The 23,525-nt window shown below is 40.8% G+C and overlaps 1 protein-coding gene across 3 annotated transcripts in view; it reads right to left on the bottom strand.

Annotated features, from left to right (window-relative positions):
* Positions 1–1,958: 1,958 nt before the first annotated feature.
* Positions 1,959–23,525, bottom strand: part of DIAPH2 (diaphanous related formin 2) — a 352,430-nt gene continuing 330,863 nt past the window's right edge. For all 3 annotated transcript variants that reach the window (XM_082208590.1, XM_082208591.1, XM_082208592.1), the window contains one exon: positions 1,959–9,199. In XM_082208590.1, the coding sequence (XP_082064716.1) occupies positions 9,135–9,199 (65 nt within the window). In that variant the 3' untranslated portion in view covers positions 1,959–9,134. The remainder of the gene's footprint in view (positions 9,200–23,525) is intronic.

Here is a 23,525-nt window from a genome sequence, read left to right as displayed (position 1 = left end):
AAGTTGATTATCATCATGGGGCAGCTCAGTGCTGAATAACATTATCTGAGACTTTATCAGCCTTGGCAGCACCATCTCTAATGACAGCTCTTTGGATCAAGAGACATCAAAAGAATACAAAAGGAAAGCCAGGCTTTTGAAATACTTTGCCACAAGGGTACTCCACCAGCATACTATCCAACTGTCAACAGAACTGATCATCACTTTTACATGGGTGTGAAATATGGACAGATCACTGCAGGCATATCAAACAACTTGAAAGATTTCACATGTGCTATCTACTAGGTCTTCTGGCAAGGTAGTGTCAGATTTTGCACTTGTTGAAAATAATAATAAAAAACAGATCAGCAAGGCATTTATCATTAAAGGCCAACTTTGGTGTGTGTGTGTGTTTAAAACTGACCTGCCCAATGCAAGACTTTCAGGCTATGCTTTCCACAGAGGGCTTGTCCTTCTGGTTGGCTGTCTCCATTTGTTACTTGTTTGGTCACCCAGCATGCTTGGTGTTGTCAAAGCAGCTTGGTCACTATTACCATGCATATATGCATCATAGCACTAGAAGCATGCTATGTATTGCACCAAACTCAAATATTATCCCTCTGTAGAAGACTTAGAGCTTCCCTTGACATTGCCCTTGTCTTTGCAAATGAGTGATTGGATAAAGACATTTCTCTGCCTTTGGAAGAAGAAACCTATCATGGTCTCAACACTGGACAAAGCACGCAAGGAAGTACAAGGACAGGTGTCACCAAACTTTTCTGGAGGGGGCAGGTCCACTGTCCCTCAGACCTTGTGGGGGGCTGGACCCCCCACCCTCCCAAAAGCACCCCCCTCCCAAAAGGACCCCTGCTGCCGCCACTCACACCGTCGCCGCCTCATCTCCGGCAGTGTTTTCATTGTCCTCTGCCTCTGCACAGAGCCCATGCTGTTAGCCTGGGTGGCAGAGGCAGCCTTTGCGCCGCTTCTGCTTCCTTCTGCTTGGCTTTTTCTGCTCGACCACCTTTGAGCTCAGCTACTTCCTTCCTGCTGAGGTGGCCAAGCAGTAGCAAGTGGCCCAGCAGGAAGAGCCGAGCGGGAGGAAGTGCCGATGGCACAGTGGCCACGTCAGCATAGCCACCCTCCCAGAGGTGTCTGTGGTTTCTGATTGATTGCAGGAGCTTCCTGCAGCCAATCAGAAGCCTTGTCGTGGAAGTCAGTCCCCACACGAGGCCTCCACGCTGCATCGCTTTAGCGCAGGGACTGACTGAGTGGGCAACACAGTCCGCAAGGTTCACAGGCTGGATTAACGAGCCCGGCAAGCCGCATCTGGCCTGTGGACCTTAGTTTGCTGGCCCCTGCACAAGGCTGAGATCCAGAGGAGACCAACAATTTGTTCTGGGGCAAGAAAGTCTGGTAAGCAAGTAGAATCCTATAACCTTGCAGGAATTGTAACAGAGGGGACTTGAATTGACAATCTAGTACCAGTTGAAGGCTTTTAAAAATTGCACACTTTCTCCAAACAGGTTTTATGGTCCTTAAAAAAAAGTCTCAATTCGGGGGTGGGGAATGCAGGGAATGTTGGTGTTTTCAATGTGGCGAATCTCAAGCAGCTTTGTTATCTCTGATTGGGCCTGTAAAAAAAATTTTTTTAGGGGAATAAGTGGGTGACTCTAGGCAGGGGCGGGTAGCTAACAAAGAGTTTGCAGTAACAGCTTGTCTGCTGCAAAACTGGGACATGTTTCCCACTCTTCAGTTAAAAGTTTTTATCTCTCAGTCCCTTTTCCCTCAAACTGGGCTCAATACTTGTGCAGGTACTGACAAAAATGGTTCCCATTGAGTTATTAGACTAGTTTCATCCATTCATTTAAATGCTGTAAATTATTTGAACTAGAAAAAAGTGACTCTCTAATTTAAGGTCTTACGCTTATCACAAATTCTTTAACGCAATTTACTGTCTTTGAAATAAAACACAAGACATGTTTTAATGTGCTCAATGACTGCATTATATTGTTACATTTTAAACTTGTATCACAAGGTGTTGACAGTTTAAAAAGAATATAATCTCTGAGTATTTCCCCCCAAAATTAGCCGTTACAGAAGACATTTGCCCTGCCCATTTCAAACAAATATATTTGACACTTCAGAGTAAAAAGAATTAACCCACCCCACCCACTCCCCAAACCAAAACTTCATAGCACAGAGGTACTTCAAAGTGATGATGTTTAAGAGGTATTAAATAAACATAAGCAACTGCACAAAGTATTGCAAAGCAAAAACAAGGTGTTTTTTTAAACAACAACAAAGAAGTTAGGATCTGTTGATGACCAAATCTGAAATCACCAAAACTAATTTTAATTTGCAAATAGGGAAACGTTGGTATTATACACAAAGGTTTTCAACATTTTAGTGCATGACATTTGCAATGTACTTTTGATATCTATCATATTAAATGCTATCATCCAACTCAGAATTATGTGCTAACCTGCACTCAAATAAATGATGACAATTTGCACTAGATGGCAACTTAACAACATCTTGACAGGAGGCTGGAATTTACGTAAATAACTAGGTTAGAGAGAATTGTTGTGTTTTATGGTATCTCTGAAGAAGTTTTAGTGGAAATAGTTTTTGGTTACAAAGAATATTTACTTAGATCTGGGGAACATCAACTATCTCAGAAGACTAAAATGTGCTTTCAGACATCCATGCAATGTTTAGGCAGCCCTCTTTAAATAAGACATGGAAGTGGCAGGTGCAGTTACATGAAGCTCCCAAATACAATATTTCTTTGCTTTCTACAGTGGTGGATGGCCTAGCATGTTCCTTTTCTTTCTTTCTTTCTTTCTTTTGCCTGAAAGTGAGGTTATTTCCAGAAATCACTGGCCATCCACAGCTTCTGGGCAAAAGGAGGAACAGACCTGGGGAACACCGCGCAATTTGCAGCCTTTATGGGCGCAATAGTGGTGTAATTAATACATTTGCCTATACATAGGCACAACTGATGCATATATTCCTTATGAAGGACTACATATCTCAGCACACTTTACTTCCATACAATCAAGTGAGGCATTCATGGGTGGGCAGCTATTATAAATGGTATTGGCGATTCCTGTACTGGGCAATGTGGAGTGATTTCCTCTATATGCTGCTAAGTGTCTCACTTCCAGAGCTGCAAGGGGAAGGAGGATAACAGTGGAGATAGAGTTGTAAAGTTTTGTTTTTACTTTTACAAGTGCCTGCAGTATGTTATAAAAGGGGCTATTTCATGCTATGTATTTATTCGACTCTATAAAATCTTTTTATCCTTTCTCTTTTTTTGAATACACTATGGCACATGGGAAGCAAGGACGGTTTCTTTTGTTAAACAGAAGTGTCAATACATTAGACATTTCATTATTTAAGGTATTGCAATCACTGCTGTGGGTATTTTGTTGTTGTTCTCCAACCTTGTTTAGACATGGTGAAGGAAAGCCACAAAGGGACAACTTTCATGCAATTATGAATTGATTTCACTCTGCCATAATCAAGTAGATATTAATATAGCATTTTTTAAAAGCAGAAGTTAATAAAATATCCTCATGTTAACTACTGAAACTCTTACATGCATACTGTCATAAGGTTACTACATTTACCAACCTGTCTTCTACAGTTAGGAGAAACAGCAAACTAAGTAGCTTGTGAGTTCTAACAGCCAGGTTGCCAAAATTCATGTAGGATAAGTGTAGGAAGTTTAGGCTTCCTTCCTCTGCTGGACTGTATAAAAACATTTAACAGCACTTTGTAGGGCAAAGGCCTTAATGTGACCTGTCACAGACTTATTCTGAATATGCTCCTATGAACCTACACTATGGGCCTTCCTGCATGTCTCACCCTAAAGTGGCTTATGGCCTAACACGTTTGCTCTCTCTGTGCCTACTCATAATATCAGGAATGGAATGAATGGAAGCAAGGCAAAAGTTGCACTACAGAATGGTTGGGCATCTGACCCAAGGATGAGTTCTACCCTAAAAGCATGGGCAGCTGGTACATTAGGGCAAATGGGGCATTACCCACCAACCTCATTCTGCTGTCAGCCTTCCTACTTGCAGCATGTCCAGGAGTAGTTCGTTTGGTGTAATTCAGCAGGGAGGACAATGGGGACAAAACTAGAATTAGCTGACTCTGCCTACTATTGACATCAGCTCAGCTACTGATGTTCTCCTTGCCTTCTACCCTGCCCATTCCAATGAGAGCCAATCACCACTGTTCAATTACCTGCAACTACCATATATTTTCTTCTTCAAAAAGGTGCCTACACATTTCCACTAAAACTCAGATTAAATGTATAATTAGAGCTGTACAAAAATGTTTAATAAAAGTCGATGGATTTTCTTACACAATTTAATCCATAAGAGCTTATTTTGATAACTTTTTTTTTTTAAAAAAAGTTCCTTATGGCAATCTATCCCCAAGTAAAAGTTGCTTGTTCGTGAACAACCGGTGAGCCAGAAGGTGGGCTGTGGCTGCTGGAAAATGTGCCACAAAGGTTCTAGACAAAAGCCCATGAGCTCCTGGCTCAGGTGTTATGCATGTTTCAGATAAAACACACTGTGTGACACTTAAGAGAGCAAAAATGTCATCTGAACTGACCTTTCGTTACATGAAGGTCTTAAGAAGCAATGATCAAGCAAGCTCAAATAAAATTTAAGCAAGGTTGTAATCCTAGACATCTGACATATTGGCGATCTATGATTAGACCTCCCATCCCTTAATTTACGTTAAAAGCAGTTGTGGGGGGGAGGAGGGATGAATTGGATCAGGACTATAGTACCTGAGCTGCTCTTTGCCCTATTAGAGAAAATGTGTGTGTACCCATATGTTTTCCCTAATAGGAGAAATAGCAGCAGTATATGTTATTTATTTCATTTTCTGTATTTCTGTTCTTTCTGGAAAGATACATTGAAAAGACACTTAGATTGGGAACACACACCATGGGGGAAAGGGTTTAACCTCCTTTCCCTGGTGTTACGATCCCAGTCCTATTCAGGGGCCCTGGAGATCTGAACACAGAACAACAATATCTAGTCTAGCATGGCCCTATGTTTTTAGACAACTTAATTTTGTGGTGGGAGGAAGGAATGTGTGTAGCTATACTGCATTCTGAGGTAGTACATATAGTGATATATGCAGATGTAAAGGCAAAACATTTAATTATGTGACATTTATGTATAGTTGTGATAAGCTTTGTAAATAGGGGTCAGTTGAAACAAGGAAGCTTTATTCACCATGGCCTACATATACAGCTCAGAATGTACCGTTTAAAGTGGCTTGTTTAGAAATTCTTCATAGTGGTTTAATTTTCAAATAAGGAACTTTGCCTAAAAGGGCTTTTTTGGTCTTGTTTGAAACTGGTACAATGATATTTAAGATGTCACTCCTCAACAAGAGAAGGGCAGTTATATGAGAGCATAGCCTATTATATGTTATGCTTATATGAATTGTACATCTTTCTGCCTTTTGAGAAATGTTAAGATGCAAAGCACTTAAAAGATTAAGTGTTGTGCTCAGCAGAGTTCCACTCGCACTGGGGCAAAACAGCAGAAAGCCATTTAAGCGAATCCTCCACCCCCCCAACCCCACCCCCTAAAGCTGCGACTGGGGTTTGAAAAACCTGCTGGAATAGCAAGGAAGGTTTTTTGTGAGGCTTTAGGTGAAAGTGGTGAAACTGGTTGCCCCCTCCGTTCATTCAGTAAAAGCTGCTGCTTGATCCCGGTTCCCACTGCAAATGGAAGAATCCTTTCCGTTCATGGAAGGGCAAGCTGGGAACCAACTCAATGTTTTTAGTTATTAAATTTAAAATATGAATGCATGCTAATATTCTGCTATATTCTAAATACATTTCATGGTAAATGTATGTGAGTGCTAGATTCCTAAGCGGTATTTCAGTGGTTGCATAAAGCTCCAGTGATTAACTTTTCATGAATAATTTGAGGCCTAGTCACCCCATCCAGTCCCTCTGCTTACAAGAGAGTTTGGGAGAGTGTTTCCTAGGAATATCTATTTGGAAATATATCTTCAGTAATTCCCCCTCTTAATATTAGAAAATAAGGCAAATACTGTTCAGAAAAAGGTGCTATGACCTCCAGTCTATGCTTTTACTAGGTCACCAGGTAAACATATGACAAGAGTGGGAATCATATCAATAACAAAAGCAAGGCTTTTTGTTTTTAAATCTGCATTTTCAAATAGAATAAAAAGCTATCAAAAGACTCTGTGACCGAACATAATATTCAGAAAATACTTTTTAGACTTTATAGATACAAGCTTCCTGTATTTACAATATATCTTCTTCTAACACCCCCCCCCCATTTCCCCTTTAAGAGACATGTCCATTAAATTACTTAACATGTTCCAAATGTGGAATAACATGACTGGGCTAGTAAAACTGAAGCATCAGGCAAGCTTGCATCTTTTTGGACTTGCTCTTTGTCAGAATTTGGTTCTGTAAAATCTCTGGTTGCCAGCTACTAGGCTGCTCAGAAGCATGGCAGGAAACAGGAAAAAAAAAAAAAACAATGCAACTGCCATAATAATTAACATTAGTGTAAAAAAAAAAAGTAGTATGTTCACAGATGCTCTAATAATCACTTTAACATTTTGGCTTTTAAATTCTAGCAAATTGCTTCTTCTTTTTCTGAGATTCAGTACATTGTTTCAAAATACTGTGCATTAGAAAATATACACTTTGCCCATCTAAGTGGCTTACCAATTTGGCTTTATGTATTAATGACTTTATGTATTTTGACATGAGTTTGAAAATGTAGATTAGACAAAAGCAATTTTTTGCCTTATGCCTACTAGTCAATTCTCAATAGAGTGGGAGGTAACAGCAGAATTCCTGTTCTTTAACTAGAAACATTTGTGTTTCTAAGAAAGATGTCTAGCAGGAGTTGGGGAACCCGTGACTCCCATATGTTGTTGGTACTCCCACAAACCCTAGCTAGCAAAGCCTACATGGTTTTTTCTTTCCTTGAATTCAAACTTGTGAGTAGCCTTGACCCAGACATGTGGGTCTTAAGTAGCTGCAGGATGTAGAACCTGAACTCATATGCTGCTACCCATCTAAACAGGCTGGTTCCATTCTCTTTTGGACAGCTAGTGCAAGAAAATTGAATACTGCATGGACAAAAAGCGGCTGATAATTCCATTATAATATAAGCTATTTAGTGGTAAAGTACAATAATTGATGGGTAACTGATTTTTCTTAAACAAACAAACCAACAAGTATACACCACTTATTTAAAATGCAGCAGGTGTACAACAAGTGGGAAATAGAATGATTATACCCCTTGTATATATAACACTGAATCTAGCCACTCCGTCCCAACCAAAGAAAAGAATGTATAGTTGCTAGAATGTAAGATGAGGAAGACATAGTCTGGGTGACCCTGAGCCAGTTGTTCTCTCTGTCAAACCCACAATATGTGGATGTTATGAGGATAAAAACCCTTTGGAGTAAAAATGGGATACATAATGTTGTTAATAATACCCACTTTCCCTGGTTAGGAAAACAATGTATGCTTTTTGTGATATTTTATTGAGGGGGACATTTAGTGGAAAACGATAAGTGAAAGCAGCTTTCACTACAAAATCAGGCCGCCGTGAGTATTATGGCTCTTGCTGAAGCTCAGTCTAGGCTGATTTTGTTCCTGACAGTTTTGAGCACCAGCCTGACCTCCCCTCCCTCATACAGAATGCACACCAGTTGCTTAGTGCCCCACCAACATGGCTCCTATAAACTCACTGTTGTAAGGTATTTTGCACATCTGAGTGTTTCTCTTTAATCATCTGTAGTAAAGAAAAAATATTCCATCATATAAAACACACCATATCCTCCTGAAGTGTGTGTACATGTGTGTGTGGTGGTGGTGGGGGTGTGTGTGTGCACGGAATCAAAAAGAAAATGTGTTAGGAGCATTTTTTACAGTGCGTCACTATTACACATATGGCATACTCAAAGGACAGCTTTTGGGCTGATCAAAATGTAGTATGGTCAAAATGCCTCAAATACACATGTGTGTGTTTGTGTGATGTGCTAGGGAGCACTATATAGAGTATCTCTTTTCCCCACCCTGCTACAACTATTTTAGCTCATTGCCTGGGTCATCTCATCTCAGCATGTACTAATATAGCTTTTATATAGCATGTTTGACTGTATCTAGAGAATCTAATTCTGATTACCTTCATATTAATAGATTATGTTTCTGAAAGCTTTAACAAAGGCAAATGAGTTTTATAACCATCTAAATAGGTAAGATTTTTTCCTCCAAATATCCATATAAAGTTCATATAAGTGCATAATTAGAAAATACATTTTTAAATAGAGTCAAAAACATATTCTGCAAAAGATATGGTTTAACTTTGGTACAATCCTATGTTCTCATTTTTTAAAAAAAATTTTTTAGCAGTGATAAGAAGCCATATATCTTTCTACGGCTGATGCTGTAGATTTGTGATAAAGTTTAACTGAAACCAAAATAGCTGAATCCATCATGCTTAAAACTTGAGAGATAAGATTCTAAAGAAATTGATGGGGGCTGTACAGTGCTTTCTCAGGCTTACAAAAAAGGCCTGTTATGATGTGTGCTGTATCAGCTTCAATCTGAATTAATTAATATGCAAATTTTACTTTTTTCCTTTCATGTCAAAATAAGAACTGCCAATGGACTCCTGTCCTCTTTCGTTGACCAGATCTTTTGATGCTGCTTGTTTTAAAAGCAATTTTATATGCTATTCGTCTCCATTCATATAAACCATTCCCCACACTTTTAGGAACAATCTACTGCACACCCTCCCTGAAATTCAAGGGAGCTGCATAAAAACATAGTAGATTGACACGTGTGAGTAATACTAAAGAAGAAGAGATAGGAACATTATATTTTAACACTGCTTATATCTATTGAGGATTGCATTTTTAATATACAGTAAGTTGTGTGGGGTTTTTTTGCACAATAACGTTTGTAAAAATACATATTTATATTTCTGGTTGTTATTTTCTGGAATTCATTTGAATTTCATTTATCTTCATTGTTGCTCTTTCCACATTTAGCTCTTTTCACCATGTCTCCATGTAAAGTAAATAAAACACTTCCCAGTTCTTTGGCATCGGGAGGGGTTCATACTGCCGTGATGCTTCCATTGTGACGAGAACGTGACCTTTCCAAATTTACTCGTCTGTTATCTGGAATATAAAGGGAGAAGGAAACATTATAAGATTTTAAAACATGGATACTGCAATGTCAAGAGGTGTAATGGTTCTAGGGGTTGCTTGTGTGTAAATCAACGCCACCCTTGGCTGGTTGCCTGAATGAACCCTTTCTGTCTGGACAGCCACTCGCCCGTGACTGTCTCAATCGCTGGCAGAATCCGTTAGTGGGCATTTCTTGAACTTCTTCCAGCAAAGAATCTCTTTGACGCTTAGTCTCCGCCTAGCCTCCCTGCGCGGAAGCCTTCTGCGCAGGGAGGGTGTGGGCATCGGAGGACCCGTGCTCTCCCCACTGGTCCCCAGCGAGGAGTCTTGGAGCCACCTCGCCGATTCCCCCATCTGCCCCCCTTCTCCACTGGTGCTACGCTGATTTCCTTCCCCCAGAAGATGTGCTGCTTCTCTCCCTCCCGGGACGCTCTCCAGAATCCCTCTGGAGCCCTCCCTCTCCCTCTGGCTCCGATGGCAGTTCCCTGACAAGAGGTTTTCAAGCAGTCCTGAAAATAATTTCAAAGCAGTAGATAAATAAATTACTAGGTGGATGGATCAGAGAAATTTCAGAGTACAGCTGCCAGGAATTCAAAAGTTCTGCAATCAACAATAAATTAATCTCCTGATCTGAAACTCTGGGGGTGATAAAGGCATTCTGTGGAAGAATTCTGTGGCACTCTCCCTTGGAAATAGTAGGTGACAACCAAAAATGCAGAGGAAAGTGTTACTAAATGAAGATGTCTCTGTGTCCAGTTGCTTTGGGAAAGAGAAAGTAACATTATCCTTTCCTTGAGAGGCAAGTTCACCAGCATCATTCATAAAGTAGGGACAGATGGCATAACTCATTATTCCCTTTACACACACACACACACACACACACACACACACACACACACACTACTTCCTACAAATTACCTGGATGAGCAACTTCAATATAAACTATTACTGCGCAGCAATTATTGCAATGGAAAATCATAGCATAGGAAGATTATTTCATGGGCTACAAGTCCAATGTCCTGAAAGCACAATTTTAAGTCAGGCATGCTATAGTTGAAAATATATTAACAAACATGGTATTTCCTCAAATGTGTTTAGCATCTCCTGACCAGTAAAATGCAAGTGACATGGCTGAAATTCCTGTGTGATACAGACATGCAACTGATTAGCTTAAATCGCATGACAAATGTTAGCTCTCTGGAGATAAATAAATGTGACACATTGAGAGAAGAGTTAAATAGTTCTGGGAAGGGTTCAAGAAGCAATGGGTAGATTAAAAACTAATAAACTTCCATTTACTTCTGTATAAGTAGCTAGAAAAATGGATTTTAGAATTCATGGATAAGTGCCTCCCAGCCACTTTCCTTTTGGGCAATGTCTCTCTCCCCTTTTCCTCCTCCTGAAATCCCTGTATTAAGAAATTTGAAGTAATGCAGCCAACCACACAATGAAAGACACAAGTGTCCCATCCTACTGCACCTGATAATAGGCCGAACCTCTTCTGTGAAACCCACAAACTATGACATTAATTCAGGAAATCCTGCTGAACTAAAGTCCAATTTGCATAAAATGTACAATATGTTTTTATTAATATGTTTTTATTAATCCCTAACAGATGATCTCCGCAGGCAGCTGGATCGAGGCGGGTCGGGGCTGCTGATGCTTCTAGACCTGTCAGCAGCCTTCGACATGAACGATCACGAACTCCTGGACCGCCGCCTTGCCGAAGTGGGGATCCAGGGCACAGTCCTTCAATGGCTGCGCTCGTTTCTCTCCGGTCGGGGACAGAGGGTGGCGCTTGGGGGGGAATTGTCATCGCGCCACTCCTTGGTGTGTGGAGTGCCTCAGGGTGCGATTCTCTCCCCGATGCTTTTTAACATCTTTATGCGCCCCCTCGCCCAGCTTGTCCGGAGTTTTGGGCTGGGTTGCCATCAGTATGCCGATGACACCCAACTCTATCTGTTGATGGATGGCCATCCTGACTCGGCCCCAGATACACTGACCAGATGTCTGGAAGCTGTGGCTGGATGGTTACGTGGGAGCCGGTTGAAGTTAAATCCTTCGAAGACAGAGGTCCTCTGGCTGGGACGGAGCGATATGGGATTGAGGGGGCAACTCCCATCTCTTGCGGGGGTGCAATTAGTGCCAGCATCATCCGTGAAGAGTTTGGGTGTAATCTTCGATACCTCCCTCTCTATGGAGGCGCAGATTACAGCTATAACAAAGGCGGCATTTTTCCATCTCCGCCAAGCTAAGCAGTTGGCTCCTTATCTCTCTCGCCCTGACCTAGCCACTGTGATCCATGCGACGGTCACCTCCAGACTGGATTATTGTAACTCGCTCTACGCGGGGCTGCCCTTGAGACTGACCCAGAAACTCCAGCGGGTGCAGAATGCCGCGGCGAGACTCCTTACGGGGTCTTCGCTGCGAGATCATATCCATCCAGTGCTGTACCAGCTGCACTGGCTCCCGGTGGAGTACAGGATCAGGTTTAAGGTGCTGGTTTTAACCTTTAAAGCCCTATACAGCCTAGGACCCTCGTACCTACGGGACTGCCTCTCCTGGTATGTCCCACAGAGAAATTTACGGTCTGCAAATAAAAACACCCTAAAGATCCCAGGCCACAGAGAGGTTAGGCTGGCCTCAACTAGAGCCAGGGCCTTCTCGGCCGCGGCTCCAATCTGGTGGAACGCTCTGTCACAAGAGACTAGGGCCCTGCAGGACTTGACATCCTTCTGCAGGGCCTGCAAGACAGAGCTGTTCCACCAGGCCTTTTGTCAGGGCGCAGCCTGACCCCCTCCTCTGGCAATCTGCACAAAATTTTGCTTGATGGTTGCCATTAATTTGATTTTAATTTGATTTAATTAATTTTATAATGAATGTTTTAGAATGTTGAGTTATTTTGATTGTTATTAGCCGCCCTGAGCCCAGCTTCGGCTGGGGAGGGCGGGATATAAATAAAATTTTTTTTTATTATTATTATTATTATTATTATTATTATTATTATTATTATTATTATTATAAAAGACTATGGGAGGTAGAGGGCATCATGCAAATATAGCAAGCTTTTTTGCATTAATCATGGAGATGAAAACTCTGGAACCAGTTGGTGAGCACTTCCTACAAATATACATCTCTGCCATGCAGGGGTGAAATCATCACATACAAATAACAGGCCCTAAAAGAGTTGAATTGATTGTTGTTTGAAGAAGTTCTAGAAAAGGAAGGCGTATCCCTGGACTACAAAACCTCAGTTAAAAGAGTGACAACTTCACGAATTTGGATAATGTCTAGTAAAAATAGCTAGAAGATACTCTCTTTGGGATTATGTTGTTGACAGAATGTAAAACCAAACTACTAAATTTTTAATTAACACCTACAATCCTGTGGTGCTGTTAAAATGATTATTTGCTGTTGCATTTAGAATGTTGAAGTTGCTGAAGAAATGGGGGGGGGGGAGGACCAGGGAGCGATTATTAGCTATGACCTGATAATTTCTGCTCAGAAGATCTATTTCCACTTTAAGGTGGCTGGAAAAAGAAACTTTTGCCAGATTTGGAGTTTAAGCTATTTTTTTTGGAAGTGAAATATGTACACCAACATTGGACAAAGCATTCAGCTTCACAATAAGAAAGAATGACAGGTTGAGAAGGCACATAGTGTCTGTTGCTTGTATTTCTTATCCTTGTACCATACATGCATCTTACATTATAGAAAAGAAAAACACTCGCTTTCCATATTGCCTTCTGTATAAATCTCAGGGCAGATAATAATAATATTAAATAAACATATATTAAAACCACCAAATGTGAATATATATAACCTGCTCATAATTACCACATACTCATTATACCAGTGACTATTAATAAATGCCTAAGTAAACAGGTGGATTTTAGACTGTCGCTAGAATGTCAGTGAAGTTGATGCCACACATTTCAGGGAAGGTATTTCTAAGTTGAGTAATTTTTTTTTCATATCACCATCTGGGGTAATTCCCCTAGCACCTTTAATTTCAGTCACCAGCACCTTTAATTTCAGTCACCAATGTAGTTCATTCAGCATCAGTATTATGTGGTTCCTGATAGCTGTCCTGCCAATGTATTGAAAGCCACATTTTTCACCAATTGCATTACAATAATTTAAATGAGTGGTGATCAGAGCATGGCTCACAGTGACTAGGCTATCTCTATCCAGAAACCTTAGGAAGAAAGAACGGAAATTTGTAATTAACATGAATTTCTATTTGAAAAGTGGACTGGAGAATAACCAGTGAATAGGATGACCCACTGGATTGGATAGGCAGGCCTTTTAAAGCCTCTTGCCTCCTCTTCCAGCCATCCCACCCTCCAAACCAGGACAACAAAAGCATATGAATCTACACCATGGGTAGGCAAACTAAGGCCTGGGGGCCAGATCCGGCCCAATCGCCTTCTCAATCCGGCCCGCAGACGGTCCAGGAATCAGTGTGTTTTTACATCAATAGAATGTGTCCTTTTATTTAAAATGCATCTCTGGGTTATCTGCGGGGCATAGGAATTCATTCAATCCCCCCCCAAATATAGTCTGGCCCCCCCACAAGTTCTGAGGGACAGTGGACCGGCCCCCTGCTGAAAAAGTTTGCTGACCCCTGATATACACTGTAAGACTAAGATAATGCAGAGGAAAAAACAGAGGTGGGTGAATGTCTTCCAGCACACTCTTCAAACAGAAATGCACAGCAAAGACCAATTTCTGGTTTTGCATCTTGAGTGGACTCGAGGACATTCAGTGAATAGGATGTAACAGAGCAGTTTTCTCTAAGAACAGGGTGGGATTCCTCTTCATTAAAAGCAAACAACCCTCCATAGCACCTTTCTATCCAAAGCAGCATAAACTGAGGAAGAAGAAGTATGAGAAGAGGCCCAGTGGCCTCCCTGGAGCATATGTGTTGTGTTCAAAAGGCCCCGGGTTCAACCTTGGTGGGGTTGAGAAGGACTCCTGCTTGAAACCTCAGAGAGATAAGACAGTACTGATTCAACCATTTGTTCTCAGAGAAAAGAACATGCTCATACTATGAACGTTCCCCTAGTACTGCTTCCAATGAAAATTCATAGTATAAAAAGAACATTCCAATCTGTGCACAAACAGCAGTATTTAAATATTCATGTTGTAATCAGACAAATTAAATGCCTTCTGTACTTTGACTGGTAAGTTGTTGAATTAATTCTCTTCTGTTTAAGTATGTACAAAACCCTAGCTGAGAATCAGTTTGTTTTCAATTGATTTAGCACATGGTTCCTTCAAAGCATGTGGTATGCTACAGATGAAAAGTGCTCCCCTTTCTGCCTGCAGAATACCCATCTCTCCATCAGGGCACATACCTCGGCTATACATGGCCCAGCCCAGCTCTATGGGGCTGTTTGGGTGTCTTCCGAAAAGAAATATTTTAGGGGGGAAAAGGATACCTCCTGATGGGAGGAGGCTAGAGAAATAGAGAATTGTGTATGGAACCAACATATAGTCCCATCTGTTGCTTTGCATCTTATAGGAACATTCTGAAGGCTAAGGGTGCTGGGCAGACAAATGTATCCAGGGCACAAAAAATCTCTTGAAGTTTCTAGTGATTTTTGCTGTCTTTAAGTGAGATATCCCGGGAGTATAGCAAATACTTGCTGTCAGTACACAACTGAGTGCAAATTGCTTCAAACAGACTTATCTGGCATATCCAAGTTTTATCTGTTACAGGCAGTATTTGCTCAAAGTGGCTAAGCAGGGAATTTGAAGCAGCGGCAGCAGCAACAACAATAACTACTACTACTACTACTACTACTACTACTACTACTACAGAGGCACACAGACTTGCTATTCCTAGAAACAGCAGTGCTATGGAATGAATGATTTAGCAGAAGCTTATCCCACAATAAACTGATCCCAAGTGTGTGTGTTCAAAGAAATATATGTGGAATGTGGAAGAAAGGATGTGTGAAGAACTGGATGTTGCATGGATGTGGTAGTTTAAAAGTATTCTTCTAACAATTATTTTTGTACTTCAGAGTTGAGTAATTAACTCTGAAGTACAACAATAATTGTTAGAAGAATACTGTTAAACTACCACATCCATGCAACTGACACAAAATTTAAATGACTGTATCAGAGTGGCATTTAAGATCTTGGGACAAAACAGATTTGTACGCTAAGCTGCAAATGCACATTGCAACCTGCTGGTGTTCCAAAGGCCAAAAGCTATGGCTTACTCTCCAATACCTGAAACAACACTAAACTAGGAGCTGAAGCTGCATTTTCAGCTGAGAAATTAACCTAAAAGCTGAAGTTGCCTTCATACTTTGGGAACTTGTTGTCTCAGGATGACAGTTCCATAAATGCACTTCTGTTTGCTCCAAAGACAGTCACATAGAGCATAAAAGCAAACATGGTAAGTGCTTGCATGGCGGAAGGTATTCTAACATTAGAGAAGAACATTACTTCTTCAGTATTACGGTGATAACACAGAAGAATAACTTAAATGTGTATATAATAGGGCATAACTCATGCAAGTTCAGACATTTCATGGCCAATAGCAGTGTTGATTCTAGCTTTTGAGGGAGTTCAGACAAGAGATCCCCAGTAGGCTCTACCCTTCTCTTCACTGCCATCAACTACTTTCTCTCTCTCTTTCCCTCCAGCGCCAACCACCATTGTCACCCAGCCTCTTCACTCCCATACATCTCTTGGTTGTTCCCTCTGGTTGCAAGGAGGCATAGGAGCAGGAGCAGGTAGTTCTGAAGGCCAACAGTGGACTCCCTAGCTGAAGCATGAGCTTCAACCAGTGCCTGATGATGTTGAATCCTGTAACCAGCCCTGACAGATGGGTTGTATTGGGTTACCAGTAAGAGGATTTACATGCATAATCACCAGTTCTCATTGAAGCATTTCTGAAAAGTGGTGGAGGGAGCAAAAGCTTAGTGTTTGCTCTCACACCCTTACACATGCACACTGTACATTTATTATTTGATTTGAACACATCTATCACACCTATGCTGCCAAAGGGAATCAAGACAGCTATCAATCAGTACACACACATAGAAATGAGCAAAATCCTTAAAACTAGACAACATACAGTCAAACTAATAAATTAACAATAGCCTTAACTGAGAATTCAGCCTTTTATTATCTACATGACTAGGCTTTGTGTGAATGTAACCACAGGGAATCCTGAAGTGACATTTCTTATGCAACTAATTTCTTTGTCTAATGTCTGATTGGTAGTGTCACCTAGGTTTATAACAATTCTTCAAAGATAAAGTAACCCATTATTTTAAAATTTATTAATTTGGTACATGTTTTATGAGAATAGGTTTTTGAAGCAGCTCCTTTGAAACAAGCTTTCGGGAAGGTATACAGACAGATGCAGTTACTGTGTCTGCCATTTCTGTAATTCTGCATGAATTTGAAAACCATTCTCCCTGCCTCTGAAATGGAATGCAGTCATTCATTTTAATTGCAAAACCCACTTAGAGCTGATTTTGAAATTGTAATAAAGTGTGCCAGGACACAAATGTGATGAACATAATACATTGGCTATGCAACTACAAGGCTCTGCCTTTTTGAGCTTTGTCAGGAATATCTATTGTTCTTTTAACAGCTAAAAAACATAAATACCCCATGTTTTTCTCCCCCTATCTCATCTGATGCACGTGAGGGAAGATTAACTTTGCTTGTAACTGCTTCTCTATGAAATATACCACCCAGCATTCTTGTTCTTAGGTCAATTATGTGGCTGGAACTTTTCAATCTGCAGAGCTCAGGATGACTTGAAACTCCCACATAGCGGTAATTTCATAAAAATCCTCTCTGTGTATCTAAATAGTCAGCTTTCCATAACTGTCGAGCCTCAAAAGTTTAGGGGATGTCTCAAGAGTCCTAATCACATTTTAGTTCTCAGGTTTGCAAATCAAATGAAAAGTTGCACTGGCCAAAACCTGCCATCTGATTTTAAAATGGCTTTTTTGTATATATATAAAAACTTTCTATATTGCATTAGCAACATTTGGAAGTGGTGCACTGGAGACAAAAAGGTGTACAAGGCATAAGCTTGTGAAAATACCCTTAAGAGCTATTTTAGATAGCCTGGGAGACATAAAAGCATCCAGGAGAAGACGGAAGGACCATGACAATTTACGCAGCTCTGCTACTCTTTTCAGTGAAAGAAGGATAAAGTTTGAAGCAATGCCCTTAATATCTAGTTACCTAGGCCGTTATTTTTATAAACCAGACACGGTAAAGGAGCAGTTGTCTTTCCCTAGCAAACACTATTTGTGAGGGATTTAACAGGAAAGGGGCTATAAATTCAGACACAGGAAATTAAGACACAGTTCTGGCACCTCTTTTCTAAAAAAAATTGCATTGAACAGGACTATGAACCAAATTTTGTTACTGGGAACAATAAGCATTTACAAAATGAGAATATATCCATGAATGATGCAAGTATGGTCACTTCCCTCCCATTGTCTCTTTCAACCTCCTAAAGAACAGAACGGGAACCTGTGGCCTCTAGATGTTGCTGGTCTCCAACTCCCATCATGCTTCATGACCCTGCTGCCTGGAGCTGAGGAAAGCTGGAGTCCAACAACATTTGGAAGGCCACAGGTTCTCTTCCTGGGTGCAATCTACAAAACCAGAGTTTCTAGGAAAGCTGCCTGTATCATTCTCCAGAATTAAAAGCCCAGGACCTTTCTCAGGGAGCCAAGGAGTAACAAGTGAAAAAAGAAAAACAACTTGCCCCTCGGAATGTGGCTTTCAGGGTCTATTTTGCTTACCTCTGATCTAGAAGGGAGAATAGAAGCTTCTATAGATATATTCTGTAGGGAGAATAGAAGATTCTATAGATAGATGGAAGTGCACCACTTCCAAATGTTGCTAATAGAAAGTTTTTTTATATATAGAAAAAAGCAATTTTAAAAGATGGCAAGTTTTGGCCAGTGCAACTTTTCATTTGATTTGCAAACCTGAGAACTAAAATGTGATTAGGACTCTTGAGACATCCCCTAAATTTTTGAGGCTCGACAGTTATGGAAAGCTGACTGTTTAGATACACAGAAAGAGGATTGTTATGAATTTATATTCATATATGTATTGCTATGTGCGATGTAGGGATGCGGGAGGCACTGTGGTCTAAACCACTGAGCCTCTTGGACTTGCTGATCAGAAGGTTGGAGGTTCGAATCTGCACAATGGGGTGAGCTCCCGTTGCTCTGTCCCAACTCCTGCCAACCTAGTAGTTTGAAAGCATACCAGTGTGAGTAGATAAATAGGTACCATTGTGGCGGGAAGGTAAACAGCATTTCCATGCGCTCTGGTTTCTGTCACAGTGTCCCACTGTGACAGACGTGGTTTAGTCATGCTGGCCACATGACCTGGAAAGCTGTCTGTGGACAAACGCCGGCTCCCTCGGCCTGAAACAAGATGAGCGCCGTACCCCATAGTCACCTTTGACTGGACTTAACTGTCCAGGGGTCCTTTACCTTTAACTATGTGAGCTGACTCTAATAGCAGAAGTGGCTTTTGGTCTCATATTCTCTAAAAGCATTCCAGAATTAAATGTCCAGGGAGCATTGCTTTAATTTTATTTTCCCTGGAACTCAGAAGGAATCATTTAAAATGTTGCTGTGACAGAACAATATATAAACTTAAAGCTAAAAAAAAAGCCTGGCGGAATGAATATGAATGAACACACAAAAAAACCCTTGATGCCTATTTAGTAATAAAAAGGGCTGTTGCTAAAGCTCCACCTTATTAGACTAATTTTTGTTGAAATAGCAAAGAAGATGGGGGAGAAAACACCCTTGTAAAGGCATTCATATGGCCTGTACCTTTGGGAGGCAATGAAAGCATTTGCATCAAATATTTATTTGTACCTTCATTTAAAACTTTGCTCACTGCAAAAAGCCTAATGAGATACACATCTAGTTCTTATGAAAGACCCAGGGGACAATATTCATACAATTCCAGGGAACGTTAGTACAATATAAGCAACACAAAACCTAAACATGACAGACCAGAGTGAATAGAGGCGAGTGCATTACATTTTCTGCTTAAAGGCTTTATTAAGGGATTAAAAAGCTTAGAACCCAAAGGGAAAAAAAACAAAAGTACAACAGCACAAGGCATTAGTATAGTGGCACCTCCTGATTTCTAAATAGAAGTGAAAAACATTAAAACAGAAGCAATGCCAGGCCTGACTGGCTTCTACATTGGGTTCCTCTTCCTTCAAGAACTACTTACTCGGTGGAGTCTACAGTAAGATTAGTGAGTGCCATAGAGGTTCCCATCTCTACAAAATCTCTCCCCCCAAGTAGGATGTTATGAACCTTGAGAAGAGTAAAGTGCCTGTTGGGAAGACTTGTTGAATTAATTTGCACAAGCCAAGCATTTGGTTGTTGTTGTTTAGTCGTTTAGTCGTGTCTGACTCTTCGTGACCCCATGGACCAGAGCACGCCAGGCACTCCTGTCTTTCACTGCCTCCCACAGTTTGGTCAAACTCATGCTGGTAGCTTCGAAAACACTGTCCAACCGTCTCATCCTCTGACGTCCCCTTCTCTTAGTGCCCTTAATCTTTCTCAGCATCAGGGACTTTTCCAGGGAGTCTTCTCTTCTCATGAGGTGGCCAAAGTATTGGAGCCTCAGCTTCACGATCTGTCCTTCCAGTGAGCACTCAGGGATGATTTCCTTCAGAATGGATAGGTTTGATCTTCTTGCAGTCCATGGGACTCTCAAGAGTCTCCTCCAGAACCATACAGTGGTGCCTCGCAAGATGAAAAGAATTCGTTCTGCGAGTCTTTTCGTCTTGCGATGTTTTTCGTCTTGCAAAGCACGGTCCGTCGCAACTGCGCCTCTTCAAGCGGCTTTAAAACAAACAAACCGCAAGACGTTTTTGTCTTGCGAAGCAAGCCCATAGGGAAATTCGTCTAGCGAAGCAATGCAAAACCGAAAAACCCTTTCGTCTAGCGAGTACTTCATCTTCCGAGGCATTCGTCTTGCGGGGCACCACTGTAATCCAAAAGCATTATTTCTTTGGCGATCAGCCTTCTTTATGGTCCAGCTCTCACTTCCATATATCACTACTGGGAAAACCATAGCTTTAATTATACGGACCTTTGTTGGCAAGGTGATGTCTCTGCTTTTTAAGATGCTGTCTAGGTTTGTCATTGCTTTTCTCCCAAGAAGCAGGCGTATTTTAATTTCATGACTGCTGTCACCATCTGCAGTGATCATGGAACCCAAGACAGTAAAATCTCTCACTGCCTCCATTTCTTCCACTTCTATTTGCTTAGTTTTTTTGATGTTGAGCTTCAAACCATATTTTGCACTCTCCTCTTTCACCTTCATTAAAAGGTTCTTTAATTCCTCCTCACTTTCTGCCTTCAAGGTTGTGTCATCTGCATATCTGAGGTTGTTGATATTTCTTCTGGTAATCTTAATTCCAGCTAGGGATTTATCCAGCCCAGCCTTTCGCATGATGAATTCTGCATATAAGTTAAATAAGTAGGGAGACAATATACAGCCTTGTTGTACTCCTTTCCCAATTTTGAACCAATCAGTTGTTCCATATCCAGTAGCTTCATTTAACTGTAGCTTCTTGTCCCACATAGAGATTTCTCAGGAGACAGATGAGGTGATCAGGCACTCCCATTTCTTTAAGAACTTGCCATAGTTTGCTGTGGTCGACACAGTCAGAGGCTTTTGCATAGTCAATGAAGCAGAAGTAGATGTCTTTCTGGAACTCTCTAGCTTTCTCCATAATCCACCGCATGTTTGCAATTTGGTCTCTGGTTCCTCTGCCTCTTCAAAATCCAGCTTGCACTTCTGGGAGTTCTCAGTCCACATACTGCTTAAGCCTGCCTTGTAGAATTTTAAGCATAACCTTACTACCGTGTGAAGTGAGCGCAATTGTGCAGCAGTACATGCTTGAAGAAAAAGAAGAAGAGTGGGTGGCCCAGCTTTAAATATCTCTGCCTGCCCCTCCCCCATTGGTGGAAATGCAAGCTTCCAGAGCCAGAAGTAGCTTAATGCCAGTCTTCTAGTTCCACACAAAAGGTGTTCCTCACCTGGACTCCTTTTCGGGCTGGATGGGGGAGCAATCATCTGGCTATGCAAGAATTTGAATGCCAGTTTCTTTTATTCACCACCTTGTACAATATTGTGATATTGGCTCACAGATGCCTATTAACTATTAATTCCAAAGTCTTCTCTGTCTTAGGCAGTCTTTGGCAAGTAAATATAATACTCTGTGTCATCTGAGATAAAACAATGCATTAGAAAGCTACTGTGTAGAGAAGAGATTGCTTTCCCCCCACACTCAAACACTATTCTTTTTGCAATTCTTTGGGTTTTCTTCTGTAAATTGTAAGCTACTGCTGACAGGTAATGTGGTTTGCATCAGACGTAGCTCAGGAAAGAAGAATCCATCTTGAAATAGCAGTAATATTAAGGAAGCACAGTATAAGAGCACATATTAGTGGAAAGCATCCAGTTTGATCCATGGGAAATTGTTCAGTTGTTGTGGAACATTTAGCAGTAAGGAGATCACGTAGCTCTAAATTTCCTTTGCCTGGGATACACCTACAAATGGTGCAGACAGTCACCATAAGACTGGCTACTCTTTGTCCTGAAAGCAGTGTTAAATAGGAAAAACAGACCGAGTAAGCCTAGTAAAGGTTTAGAAGAAGAAAAGATGGAAAGCAGGGACTTGAGAATAGTACTGAGATACTTAAAGGGTTGGCCTTAGGAAGGCTAGTGATAGGTTCTCCTTTTCAACTGCAGATATAAGAAGGAAGACTTGTCTTGAACAGAACTAAATGTAAGGGTGGTTGCCATTAGCCCTATTCAGCTTGGTGTCAGGTGAGATGGGAGCTGGAGTCCAGCAATATCTGGAGAGCCACCGTTTCACCAGCCGTGGTCTGAACAAAGTGATAAGAACTCACTCGCATCCTGCCACCTTGTGCCTTGCTTTCTCTCACTCTGCCTTAATCCTCTTTCTTGATTAAGAGATCCTCACTTCTTAAAGTGACTTGTTTGTCTGGAGTTAGTTCTAGCAAGGAATCTATTATTAGACATAAGAATTAATAGTTATTTTTCTGACACAAATGCTTTATAGAGCTCCTGCTTAAAGTAAAAGATGGACTGATTAGGTTACCAATTTGATGAGATCATGATTTTGTGTGTGCACAAGTACTATATTCCAAGACAAATCTGTCTAAGTTGGTGAAGTGCGGGAGGAACTACTGTATTTACTAACTATGTTCAGTTTAGTTAGAGATGAGGTCATGTTGCTGTCTGGAATTATGGATGATATGCACTCCAAGAGTATCAGGTTTTTGGTTTGTTTGTCCCATGTAGCAAATACACATTTTGACAACTCCAGAGACAGGCTCCATAGCTATTTAGCAGGTTACTAACGGTGCTCCAGTTTTCTGAAACCTGCTGAAATTTCTATGGATCCAAGACAATTAAATGATCCATTACATTAATGTCAGTATTTCATCACTGTTTTCCCTTTTCTTTTTTAGAATTCAACAGTGAAAAGGAGGAATCTCTGAAAAGAAAATATTTGCTACATCTATTGTATCATCAAGTTTCCTTTCCTTTTTTTCAAAAGCCCTCCTTTCATTTTAGGTTTAAAAGCATGGGGTGTATGTGTCTGACAGACCGATGAAAAAGGGGGAAGCTGGCTTTGAGTTCTTGGGTGAGTCTTAAGACCATCTATGGGTAAATCGAGATCAGAAAGTATTTCAAGACAAGTAATCCATACTCCATTCCTTAGGTCTAGCAACCACTTTTCTCATTATCTCCTCTGAACTTGCAGATCAATACAACAGACCCCAGAATTGTATCTTGCTGATTTATTAAATTTCTAACAGACTGTGAGACTAAAAAGAGATTTTGAATACATTCACCTTGTAGTATCAAGCACAGTCATTCTTTCTTTTGGCTAATTAGACTTTTAAACTCCAACTATTTTTTAAAAGTACAACAGTTTGAATAAGGCTTCCTAAAAATGCGCAGCAAAATAAATCTGAATGTGACCTTTTAGAACTGACTTAAGGTGACATTTATTGGAATTAGTTTCCTTTGTAACTAGAACTCAGAAAAAGATCAAGTGACAATCTCCCGGCATTCAGTTTGGGTGATAATCTATAGGGTCAAACTGAGGGAAGATGTACTTGTGGTTTGCTGGAGAAGGCTCAAATGTTACATACAAGTGTTAAAAATATGGTTTGGGAAAGGTGTTACTCTTTTACACTAGTGCTTTTTTGCTTTTGTAACCTTCTTCATTTATTTG

Source organism: Podarcis vaucheri (genome assembly GCF_965113315.1).
Source record: "Podarcis vaucheri genome assembly, chromosome: Z".
Lineage (NCBI taxonomy): Eukaryota > Metazoa > Chordata > Lepidosauria > Squamata > Lacertidae > Podarcis > Podarcis vaucheri.
Note: the sequence above shows the minus strand (reverse complement) of the source record. Positions and strands in the feature narration are given on the sequence as shown.